The sequence below is a fragment of the Eptatretus burgeri genome, chromosome 15, assembly GCF_056783735.1.
Source record: "Eptatretus burgeri isolate ZD-2024b chromosome 15, Ebu_testis_v1, whole genome shotgun sequence".
NCBI lineage: Eukaryota > Metazoa > Chordata > Myxini > Myxiniformes > Myxinidae > Eptatretus > Eptatretus burgeri.
In genome coordinates, this window is record NC_140975.1 from 44,789,364 (window position 1) to 44,802,864 (window position 13,501).

Here is a 13,501-nt window from a genome sequence, read left to right on the forward strand (position 1 = left end):
AGTGGTCTCTTAATTTTTTCCAGAGCTGCATGTATGTATACACACACATACAAGGTCCGTCTAAAAAGTCATGGGACTGAGCCTACTGTGTGCTCCACTTACACAGCTTGAATGAATGGGTTGCTTCACAGTCTTTTGCAACATTCCTGCAATATATTAGATTGATAATGGTTGACTGTGCTCATTGTGTGATTTTTTACATGTCGTGCTTTACACGTTGTCTAGTCTGAGTCATCGCGCTATGAGTTGTGAGCAGAGAACCAATTTGAAGTTTCTTGCCAAGCTTGGCAAAACACCTTCCGAATCCTTCGCAATGCTGCAGCAAGTCTACGGGAAAGAAATGATGTCACGTACACATGCATTTGAATGGCACAAGAGGTTCAAAGAGGGACGGGAGGAGGTTGAAGATGATCCACGGTCTGGAAGACCTTCAACGAGCAGAACGGCGGACAACTTTGAGCGTGTGAAGCAGATGGTGCGCGCAGATCGTCGACTCAGGGTGCGGATCATTGCTTAGGAACTTTCCATCAACAAGGACACTGTCTGGAGCATCATCACTGAAAATCACGAAATGCGCAAGGTGTGTGCAAAGATGGTCCCCAAGCTGTTGTCCGAGGACCAAAAACAGCAAAGAGTCACTGTCTGTCAGACATTATCGAGCGCCTCGAGGACGATCCAGACCTGCTCAGGAGAGTCATTACTGGCGATGAATCGTGGATATTCAAATACGATCCTGAGACCAAACGGCAGAGTCGTCAGTGGAAAAGTCTGGCATCACCAAGACCAAAGAAAGCAAGGATGTTGAAGTCGAAGGTCAAGGTGATGCTCATTGCGTTTTTTGACATCAAGGGCATCGTCCACTTCGAGTTTCTACCACAGGGTCAAACAGTGAATCAATACGTGTACAAGGAGATCCTCCAGCGCCTCATGAAATCAGTCCGAAACAAAAGGAGGGATCTGTGGGAGAACAACGCCCCTGCTCGCAGTGCCCTGAGCATATGACAGTTTCTGGTGGAGAGGAACGTGCCAACTCTGGAGCAACTCCGTATTCGCCAGACTTGGCCGCTTGTAATTTTGTCCTATTCCCCAAGCTCAAGGGGGTGATCAAGGGGACCCGATTTCCTGATGTGGGGGCCATCAAAAAGACCGTTATGACGGAGCTCCGGAGGATTCCAGAAGAAGACTTCCGCTGGTGCATCGACGCAACATCGGCCACGCCCACACAACAACGTGTCTTCCCATTGGTTTGGTAAATAAATGGCCATAACTTGGGAACCACTTGTCTGATTAATATCAAACCTTGAAAAGGCACATCCTCAGGTCCCCAGCAATATACCTGGCAAGTTTCAATTAGATCGGACCAGAGGTTGTCGAGAAACAGCGGTCACACACACACACACACACTAGAATATAAGACCCGTTGCTTCGCTGACGGAAATACCAATCTTTGCTATGATGGATAATCAATAAGGCAAGAAGCAAAAGGATTCCTGGGATGGCAGGGATAACCAGCGTCGCAAGTTGGCATTTGTAGTTTCGCGACGTGTGCTCCTGTACCCATAAAAATAATAAAACTTTGAAAACAAATTGTCGCAAACCTTCCCAGGAGTTCCCCAAATCCACTATGGTTCGATTTATTGAAATCCGTTAATCCGTTCTCAAGTTATAACATGACAAACAAACAGACAGACTTGGCTCCTTTTATAATACAAACACAACCACTTATCCCTCTCCCTTCAAAGATGTTTTATCCACCACATTGATTCCAAATCTTAACGAATACAAACCATACTGAAATAATAGCTGTATTTTTATTGTTATTTTTTTCTCACCTGTGTTGCAAGTTGAGCGACCTGCTTTGTGATGCTTTAAAAAGCGGTGTTTAATCGGAAATGGTGTTTGATTGGGTGATATTAAAAGGTCATTGTTGAAAAAAAGTATTGAATATAGCAAGCATTTTCTGCATCTCATTGACATGAGAAATGGGATTAAATGAGACTCACCATTTTTAGAAGTGAAGAAGAACATGGAGGAACTATGAGAAAAGGGATTGAATAAGCGAAGAAGAAGATGAAGGGAAGCGATTACATATATATATATATATATATATATATATATATATATATATATATATATATATATATATATATTATATATATTATATATATATATATATTATATATATATATTTTAATTTATTTATAGATATTTACTGTATATGTATGCATATATATATATATATATATATATATATATATATATATATATATATATATGCAGTATATTACATATATAATATATATATATATATATATATATATATATGCAGTATATTATATATATAACATATATATATATATATATATATATATATATATATATATATATAGATATATATACATATATGGGTGTCCCAAAAAATATACAACTTTTAAAATGCTTCGTTTGATCCAAAAAAAGCAGTAATTTTGTCACTAATGTTTCATTTCTTGTTGCAGAGACCCTGAAGTTTATTTTGATTCCAAGCAAGCGTGAGAAAAATGCCAAGACTGACTGTACAACAACGGAAAAATTGTTGAACTTTGGCACCAGATGAAAAGTGTCATACAGGTGCAACGTCTTTACTCGAGACATTTCGGTATCCACTTGCGCCATGCACCAAACTTTCGGACAATAAAGTGCACCATCGCAAAGTTTACCAATGTGGGAACCATCTGTGACCTTCACAAGGGTCACAGTGGTCGGAAGAGGACAGGTCGTAGTGAAGAAAATGTGGAAATGGTGAGACAGGCGGTCGTTCAGAGTCCAAAAAATCGATTTGACGACTTTCTGCCGAGATAAACATTCATAAGAGCACCGTTCAGAGGATCCTTCACCAAGACATTCATGCCTTTCCATACAAAATTCAAACAGAAACGGTGCTTACTGATCAACAGAAACGCAAACGACGAGACTTTGCAAATTGGTTCTCAGGAAAGTTGGAGGAAGATGGAGACTTCCTCAAAAAACTTCACATGACGGACGAATGCCATGCTCACTTGTCCGGGGAGGTAAACAAGCAAAACTTTCGGTACTGGGGAACTGAAAATCCTGCGAATGCATCAAATGAACTGGTGCCTCGATCTGTTCTCAAAGTCACAATGTGGGTGGCGGTTGGTTGGTATGGGATAATTGGTCCATACTTCTTTGAAGATGACCAGGGACGCACTTGCATGGTAAACCAGAGGAACTATCGCGAAATGATTCAGGAATTCTATCTGCCTGAGCTACGTACTCAGGCCCGTAGGAGAAACAACCTGATCCAGATGAGAACCCAGTGGTTCCAGCAGGATGGGGCACCGCCCCATACAGCCAGGGAAACAAGGCGTTATCTCAACCAACATTTTGAGGGCCGCTTTATCTCCCTCTACGAAGACGTTGAGTGGCCACCGTGGCCACTGACCTTACTCCTCCAGACTTCTTCTTGTGGGGGTATCTCAAGCACAGGATCTATGGAAACCCTTGGCCTCAGACTCTTGATCAGCTGAAGGAAAACATCCACCGAGAAATCCAGAACATTCCTCAGGAAACATTTCCCAAAGTGATGGAGAACATGACAACGCGTTTGCAGGCAGTGATCAGACAATGTGGAGCCTACGTCGAACATGTGGTCTAAAAGAAAACGATGATTCTACACCAAAATTTAAATTTTGGTGGCAATTTTGACATTGTTACAATAAACTTCAACCTTTCAGCTTTCTATCCAGCCATATATCTTTTTTAAAAATATATGTTATGACCATCCTCTTTGCAGATGAAAAGTTGTATATTTTTTTGGGACACCTTGTATATACATACATATATATATATATATATATATATATATATATATATATATATATATATATATATATATATATATACAGTGCAGGTATATATATATATATATATGTATATAAACATAAATTAAATTTATATATATATATATGTATACATATATATATATATATATATATATATATATATATGCACATACAGTTCGGTGTATATATATTTATAGATATTTACTGTTTATGTATGCATATATATATATATATATATATATATATATATATACACATATACATATTATTACGGGCCGGGGGTCAGCCGCCAACCGACCGCTCTGAACGGAGCCGCAAGTCGAGTCGGCCCGACCGATCGCCCGGAATATAGATCGCCGCCCGGATAACTCCGAGCGACGGGTCCTTGTACAAGAACCGAAATACGCCAATCGGCAGATCACGTGGGGTAGGGTCGATTGCCAATCTTCAATGTACCTAAATACCCACGTGATCCAACTACTGGGGTATTCTACCCTCAACGGAACTCGTACGGAACAAACCGCCGAGGCGGGCTTGTCCGTGCGCGATTCTGAGCGGCGTAATCGCCGAGAACCGTCGGTCCAAATGTCCCCCTATTACGGCAAACCAACGGCTTTCTAACTCCCAACACACGCAATGTTCAGTCAATGAGGGAATGGACGCAACGAGCAGGTTTACATTCGCACGAGGACATTTATTATAATGAAACATGTATGCAATTATACAAGCAACAAAAGCACGACAAAAGAACTACAACCGTCTCCTTATTATGAACAGTCATTTACACTTAACAGCAGTTCCTACCTATTAGACGGGCCCACGGACACACATACACACACACACACACACCCAAGAAATGGTGGCAAAGGCCTTTACTAACGAGCTCCAGCTCGGAGGACAGGTGAGCTGAAACTCAGAGCTTGACTCGAACCTTTCCACCTCGTGTGGTCTTCAACTTGTCCGGACCCCAGTGAGAGCGAGCTGGATCCAGTCGCCGTGATCCTTCCGGAGCTCCTGCGAATCCTCCTGCGCCAGTGAGACGAGGGGCTGATCCTTCCTGTCGATGCATCGCTTCCCCGAGGAACCAACTCCAAGAAGTGGCCGATGCGTTGCACCAAGTCGGGAAACAAAATGGAGAACGAAAAGCTCCACGAACCAAGAGGACGAGGAAGAAGAGGAAGAAGAGGAAGAAGCCTCCACTCACAGCTCGAGACGAACAACTGGCTCAAGTTCCTTCCAAAACAAAGCAGCAGCCGAAGCTCACTGAGCCAGCCGAAGCAAAAAGCTTCCGAAGGCCTCAAAACAAGCAAGCCAAGCAGGACCCGATGGCCTGCTGAACGACTGCTTTCTCCGAAGCAAAAAACTTACTCCTCCCACGGGACTCAGCAAACGAACTCTGCCACGGGACTCCCACGAACTCTGCTACGGGACTCCCACGAACTCTGCTGCGGGACTCCCACGAACTCTGCCCACGAACTCAGCCCCACCACGGGACTCCCACAGGACTCTTTTTGAACAAAGAAAAGATGTCCTCTTTATCCTTTGCAGCCCCTCCCCCACACCCGGCGTGACTCATGCCCTCGTGATCCACCCCCCGCTCAACCACGGGTGGAAGGGAGTTGTTGATGTTACCGCAGGGTTCTTCTTCCTCTTCGCAGAAGAGGGGGGAGGGACGTCTCCATTGTTTCGTTCCCTAACTATTAAATCGATCCGCAGTGCATATAATCGATCTCTGAACATTTAAACAATGGAAGGTGAGCTATCTAGGGAACATGCACTTATCGACATAGCTGACTAAGGGAACCTGTATGTTGTGTGCAATTGAATTCCAAATTCGCAACAATATATAGATATATATATATATATATATATATATATATATATATATATATATATATATATATATATATATATATATATATATATATATATATCCTGGTGTTGGCGCACTGGTTTGGGCAGCGGCTTGGGATCCAAAAGGTCTTGAGTTCAAGCCCCGTTGGGCCACTGAATTAATACACCAGGAGGTTGACTCAGCCTGTCATCCTTCCGAGGTCGGCGAAGTGAGTAGCAGTGAGTACCAGTGTACTGGGCCAGTGTATACCCCAGTTAGAATAGGTGTACCATATCCCTGTGTCATAAGAGGCGACCAGGGTTGCGTCAGGAAGGGCATCTGGCGTAAACATGTGCCAAATCAAATCATATATATCGCCAAGATATATATATATATATATATATATATATATATATATATATATATATATATAGTTACGTCTGAGGGGAGGGGTATGCATTCAAAGGGTAATTAGGATGTTTAATTAGGTATGCCATGCTGTTCGAGTTTACCAGGATCTCGATGTAATAAGTAGCAATTCAGTGGTGATAAGTTGTCTAGTAAATGTCCATTTCTTCAAGGGGGAAATGATAATTGTCACGTAATTAGATAGGGAGACGGGATAGGGTAAGTGTGTCTGCGTAAACCCTGTTAGTATTCCCTGGAGGCTTGCCGTGACGTCACAGGACAGTGCCGCGGATGGCTCCGCCCTGTGATCACGATTGGCGGAAGCCGATGGCGGAGGGCCAATAAAACGGCTCGATTGGAAGTGACGAGGACTCGAGGATAAAAAGGTTCTGTTCGGGGAAAAAGGGGTGGGAGGAAGAAGATCGGTAAAGAAAAACTGTTTTGGTGGAGGCAGTTGTGCTGGGAGCGTGCTGTTTTTTTGCGCTGATTTGATCCTGGATTCATCGTGCGCCGACTTGCGCCGACACCAGGAGGTCGAGAGCACCACGGTGTCTCCTGCCCCTGACGAGCGCTACGCCAGCTCGTCCGACGCCAATCCAGGGACTGTTGCGTCTACACCACGGGGCAGCCTGACCACCAGGACCAGCTTCGTTGTGTGTGTGTGTGTGTGTGTGTGTGTGTGTGTGTGTGTGTGTGTGTGTGTGTGTGTGTGTGTGTGTGTGTGTGTGTGTGTGTGTACCTGGCGCCTTAGAGGGTTGGAGATTTGTATATCCATTGGAATTGTTTGTGTTTTCCCCACGCCCGAACCCACACCACCATCCCGTCGAATCGCCCCGGATCCCTCTTCTTGCTGAGTCTTATTATTTCTGGTTATAGAAATAAACGTTATTAACTCAGTGAAAAGCGACTCGTGCCACCTTCCTCATCCCATTTGTGGTAGAGCGATTAAAACCGCCATCTTTGGGTTATAAAAAATAAACCGCCTCCATCGTTTCGGCTCATTCTACGTTGGCAGGACTGTTCAAGTCCCGTGGACGTCACAATATATATATATATATATATATATATATATATATATATATATATATATATATATATATATATATATATATATATATATATATATATACATATCAGGGTCCTCACTTGGTCAATGACGATCTCATTTGGGGATGTTTAGGGCCTACCAGAACGTGCTTCACTTTCCACTGATGTGCGACCATCTTTGAAGCAGTTGTACCACTCTTTTATCTGTGTGGTGCCTATTGCTTCGTTCCCGAAGGCCTGTTGAATCTTGCGGATCGTTTCCACTTGGGAATCGCCAAGCTTTACGCAAAATTTGATGCAGTAGCGTTGCTCAAGTTTTTCCGTCATTTTGTCAAAAAAGAAAATCCGACGGCACTCACTTACACTTCCTCACTCATCGGCGGTCTGTCGGCGACTGACAGCTTCTGCAGGCGGGAAAATATTCACGCATATGAATTAGGATCGCCTACATACGTGCACCAAAGCACGCCTCCCAAGCTTCATTTGTTTACGCACGAAAAATTAAGGTTGGATACTTTTTGAACACACGTCGTGCATGGGATAATAGCTTTCATATTTGATTTCGTGTGAACGGTACCGATTTTGAAGGTTTTTCGGTTGTTGCTAGGGAACCAAAGCGTCCCTAGCAACAATCACAATTTCCAAAGCACGAGGTCATAAGACGTTCCTACCACCCGAGTTTGGTCAAAATCCGCCCACGTTTACTACCAATTATGCTGATGACAAATGAACAAACATCCAAACAAACATCCAAACAAGCAGACAGAATTACTGACAATAAGGGTCACCTATTTTGGCGACCCAATATATATATATATATATATATATATATATATATATATATATATATATATATATATATATATATATATATATATATATATATATATATATACACATACACATACAGTGCAGGTATATATATGCACATACAGTTCGGTGTATATATATATATATATATATATATATATATATATTTATATATATATTTATATACACACACACACACACATACAGTACAGGTATGCATATCAAACTTTTGTTTTCGGCTTGACAAATGAAGGGAGATGGTTGTGGAATAATTTGCTATTATACTCACAAGGTATTAATTATTACAATGTGAATGTCAAGTGAAACAAGATGCTGTATCAAATAGTATTTCAAGCCAAGCAAAGTACTGCTGCTATCAACATAATTCATCGTATGTGCTTTGTGTCCATCGCTAATGCAAGTTTTCTTCTTTTATCTGTCAAAGGGTAACGTTAACCACAAATATAAAAGCTAGTTCCATTCTTTCCTAAAATATGACAATATTCATCGGTTTTACAACCTCACCCTTTGCTTGGGAGAGTGAGGTAGAAGTGGAATGTATAAACTGCTCACACTTGAGGTTGAAGGGTGCATAAGGTGATATGGTTGCAAGAAAGCATGTTTATCTAACAATTTACAACATTATAGTTACACTCTCTTACTGAGGTCATTGTGAAAGAAATTACCCAGAAATGGACAGCCTGAAAATGAAAGATCCACATTAATGATCGTGGATATCAGGACCAATTCAATCAGGACCAATTAAAAATCAGTCTCGATTTGTTACACAGCCTTATTAAACCTTCCAAGATCTGGTATCACAAAAGGATGACTATAAGGTGTCAAAATATTTGTCCCTGTTCAAAAGGTTTCAGAGTCAAAAACATGATACCTATTCTCAGGGCACCAGGGAATTCACACACCTCCAGAAAAGATATGCGACACTGGTTCGAAATGACAAAGAAAAGAATGAAGTAACTAACATCTGTGCCAGGTTTCACAAACACACAACCATTCCTTCATAGTTGAGGCCAAACATTTCAACTTTCCCTCACATGCTTGGTGCTTCAACGTTATACTCCTCCGACCAGAAGGTACAGAAGCACAAAGGTTAACCAGACAAGGCAGAAAAGAACTGATATTCATCAAGCTAACTGGATATAAAGATAGAAACGTAGCATGGTACATGAAGAAAAGGCAAGAAAGCAACAGGTTTTCATCGGATGACGGGTTAAGAAGGCACATGGTATGAACTGGCAACTAGGAAGTGAATTACAGCCAGTGTTTACTTCCCAACGAATGGTCAACCCAAATAATATTGGATATCTCAACTCCTATTCACCATGTATGACAGCATCAATGCACAAAATATGTATTCCTGCACACTATTGATTTAATGCTGTCGCAACACTTCGGCAAATAGCTTTAGCATACAAAGCAGCCAACAAAAAAATAAGACGTACCAACCCAAAGGGAATGTATTCTGTAGCCATTTCAGAAAGATGCATGACTCAGGAGATTACAAAGGGTTTTTTTTTCTGGACAAACAACATTCGTCTTGAAAATGGAATGCAGTCATAAAATATGTATAATTTACTCACTTTTGCAGCGATGCCACCCACATCCTGCCCTCCATTTTATCTGTTCAATTCCAAAGAGATGGGTCAACTACCAAAGCAGAGCAAAGGATATGGGTTACACACCAACCGCAGACACCAGCTTCTTGGTGGCGTCGTTTGCTGCAAAAAGAAGAAGGCTCGAGGAGCGAGTGCTGGGTACGGGATGTCATTCTTTGCACTCTCGCTTTCACCAACACTAAAGTCTGAGTCGTCGACCTTTTCAGAATGCCTCCCATTTCCCGTGACACCTTCTTCCTGCATATCCCTCAGTGGGATGAAGTATGTTTCTGAATGAGGGTTCCGTGGGGTCCTAGGCATTGTGCCATCCCTTGAGCATTCTGCAGCCATGTTGTTATTCCAACAGGCTGACTGCCGAGATGCTCAGTTGAAAAGGCGAGTTTGGAGTTCAGATGAAAAGCAAATCTGAAAAGATAAAAACAAGAAAAAATACGAGTTTTGTCCATTTGTGGGATTTACATATCACAACACAGTCCATGACAGGAGGATGCCATATGAATCAAAAGGAATGAGCAATACAAAAACCTTTATTTACGGGTACCATCGTATCTATTGTTCTCTCATATAAGTGAGACTGTCTCCCCAGGGATTTTCAAAGAACCAATATAAAGCATCACCTTTTATTCTCTGAAAAAAGTGTTACATGTACAAGGGCTGCTCAAAAGTCTCGAGGAAAGAGATGCTCAACATCATCCAAAATGTGCGCTCACTTTATTTGTATTTCAATATCATGTCCCTTGACCTCAATGCACTTGCTCCCTTCATCTTCCAAATGTCTATGCCAGTGAAGTAAAAGTTTACAGACAGATTGCACCTTCAGATACGTCTGGGTTACTTCAATCTGTTCCTTGCCATCGGAGGTGAAACGGCCTCCATGCAGGAGGGACTTCAAATGTAGATACAGATAATAGTCACTGGGTGCCAAGTCTGCACTGCAGAAGGAGGTGAGGGGCGATCGTGATCCGGTTGATCAGACGGAGACAGTCACAAAGGGTCTCTGCATCACAAGCATTATGAACAGGCATGGCCGTAGGAGCATACGTTTACTCAACATCATTTGGCATTTGTCCTTGATGGACTGGTAGAATTTTTGCATGATGCTTCCGAAATATTTCCACGTGATTGTCGTTTTGTGAGCTGTCGAGTCAATCAGCAGGATTTACTAAGTATCCAAGACAATTGAGGTAATGATCTTGCCAGATGAGGGTTGGGTGTGAAATGACTTGGGTGGTGGTGATCTCTTGTGCTTTTATGGCATGGATTGTAATTTTGTCTCACGACCCAGGTGGTAAAACCACATATCATCATGAGTTAGCAGATGAAGAATAAAGTCAGATGGATCTGTGTTGAACTCTCAGAGAAACTCATGACATGATTCAAATCATTATTTTTGATCTTGCATGCTGAGGTTTGGAGGACCAATCTTGCTGAGACATAGATCATGGGTGAGTGGTCATGGAAAAGCACCGCCTTGAGAAATTCCAAGTTTTGTGGATGTTTTGGTGACCTTCACACAGTGATCGTCCATCACTAATGCTTTCAGCCGGGCCAGTCAGTGGGTCGGTAACCTCGGCAGCTGGCCTGACCTGTCATCTTCAAGGACACACCTTAACCATACACAGCTGTTGGAATTGTTTAGAGTTGGCATATTCTTTCCATAAAAATATGATGACACCTCGATGCTCACTTTTAATAAGATCCATTACTGAATGATGTGGCAAATTTCTGGATGAAAGTCTTAAACAATGTAAGATTAATGAAACTAATGGCATACATGCATAGGCTAAACCATGGTTTTAGGATGCCAACAATTATCCCATTCTGACACGTTCTGAAAGATTTTTGAATGCTCCTCATACGTTTATACTTGGAAGGAGGGAGCTCAAAAGGCCAACTTGTTACATGAGGTGTATTTTAATGGGTGTTTCTAGATTTGACTCACACAAAATGGCTATAATTATACTTGATTATAGCACCTTGTCACTTCAGTTATAATATCCCGTTTGTTATACTCTATACTGTGACGGAGCGTCGATCTATTCAGTATTGGTTCCAGCAATGTAACGTTTCTCGACTTCTTGTGAACAATCTGAAGCTCTGCTGTTAGTATGTCCCCCACCCCCTCCGATTATTGTTATTATTCACTATAACCACAAAAAACTTTTACTTTGTGTGCACAGCTCAACAGCTTGGGCAGTACCTACAAACTCAGGCATTGTTCCAGCTTTCCTTGTCCTAACAACAATGTTCTTGAGTTGTCAAACCAAAATTACTTCATTCAAGTTTTCTTTGTTGGTTTTGCAGGCATTCTGTTAATCCACATAAACTAATATTTACCTCCGCCACCGAAGGTGGGGACAGAGGTTATGTTTTCACTCACTACCTGTTTGCCTGTAAGCAGGATATCTCAAAAAGTTATGGACAGATTTGGATGAAACTTTGTGGACAGGTTGGGTGTGTGACAAGGACAAATTGATTTGATTATGGTGAAGATCTGGATCCGGATAACGGAATTTTAAATTTTTTTTAGCGATTCTTCACCATTGAGAGATGGGGCCAAAAAACGATATTAAGCATGATATTGCAAAACGTTGTGGATATATTATGACAAAACTTGGTGGATGAGTTTGATAGGTGACAATAACAAGCCAAATCGATTTTAGTTAAGGTCTTAAGGTACGGATGCAGATGTGGCCTTTCAGTAGGATACAAAACGTAAACTGTTCAGCCGGCAGTGTGCTCTACCAAGTGCTGTTCTCATTTCCAACATGATATTAAATGCAAGGTACAATAATCTTGTGAAGTTTTATAATACAGTACTAATACCATTCAAAAATGAGGCAACTATCCTGAAGGAGACAATTGAAATCGCTACTCAATAACAGATTCTCAATTTAGTGGCATTTGCCAAAGGAATTTTTAATGTCTTCTTCTCATCCCTCTTCTTTAACGCCCTCCCCATCCACCCCACCTCACCCCTCCCGCCAATTATTCCTACCTTTTTGTGGAGTCAGCTGGGAAATGTTTTTAGCCCAAGCCTTTCATGAGCTTGGCCGACATTCGATTGAATGTCGTAGGAATTTGCAATTTGTTCAGGGTGCCGGCACAAGATCGCCACTCTTCACAAATGACAAGTGGGATATTTAACATTCACCAACTAACGCTAGCACACGGGACATCCAGCTTCATTCCCGGCCGAGGGATAATGCACACTTTGATGAATCTCCCGGCCTGCAAAACACCAATTGACAGCCCAGAGGCGAGTGCATGCACTTCTCAACTATTAGTCCAAGAGCATTAGGGTTTAACCTGGACATTTTTGGTAACAAGCTGATTTTTTCAGGAAAGGTCCAGGAATGTGTGTGAAATAACATACTAAAAGTCCTCATGAATCCTCCTTGAGCGTTTTCCGCAATCCAAGATGGCGTCCAAAATGGCCGCCATTTCATGTTTTTCTCTTAACTTTGCAAGTAGGTTTCCCCAAAACGCACTTTAGATGTCTAAATATATGTTTTGAAGTACAAGGAACTCAATAGAATACATTATAAGAGATGTAGAAGCACACAAGTGCCAATGCCATCACATGATTGCCATCACATGATTCTGCAATTTCTATAACACATCACAATTACAGTACTCTATAGCATGTTTACATATTGATACCTGTGAAGTTAAATTACGGATGAATCAACTCATTGTGGGGTGCCAGAATGTCTGGTAGGAATTGTATTGGGCAGAGAAAATCTCGCAAGGAAACCCGAGAGGAAAATGATGATGATAGTGGCTACTCCACAGAAATTCACTGCCATGTAATATGTGACTTGAAGACTAACTTATTTTGTTATCCCTAGATGTGCACTGCACTTGTACTGTCACAGCCTGGTAATATATTTTATCTCCTATGACAACCAGGGATGACATCT

General features: G+C 41.6%; 1 protein-coding gene across 6 annotated transcripts in view; it reads right to left on the minus strand.

Moving 5' to 3' along the window:
- Nucleotides 1–13,501, minus strand: part of LOC147012078 (voltage-dependent T-type calcium channel subunit alpha-1G-like) — a 283,844-nt gene that overhangs the window by 259,943 nt on the left and 10,400 nt on the right. For all 6 annotated transcript variants that reach the window (XM_085858268.1, XM_085858266.1, XM_085858267.1 and 3 more), the window contains exon 2: nucleotides 9,634–9,983. In XM_085858268.1, the coding sequence (XP_085714394.1) occupies nucleotides 9,634–9,908 (275 nt within the window). In that variant the 5' untranslated portion in view covers nucleotides 9,909–9,983. The remainder of the gene's footprint in view (nucleotides 1–9,633; nucleotides 9,984–13,501) is intronic.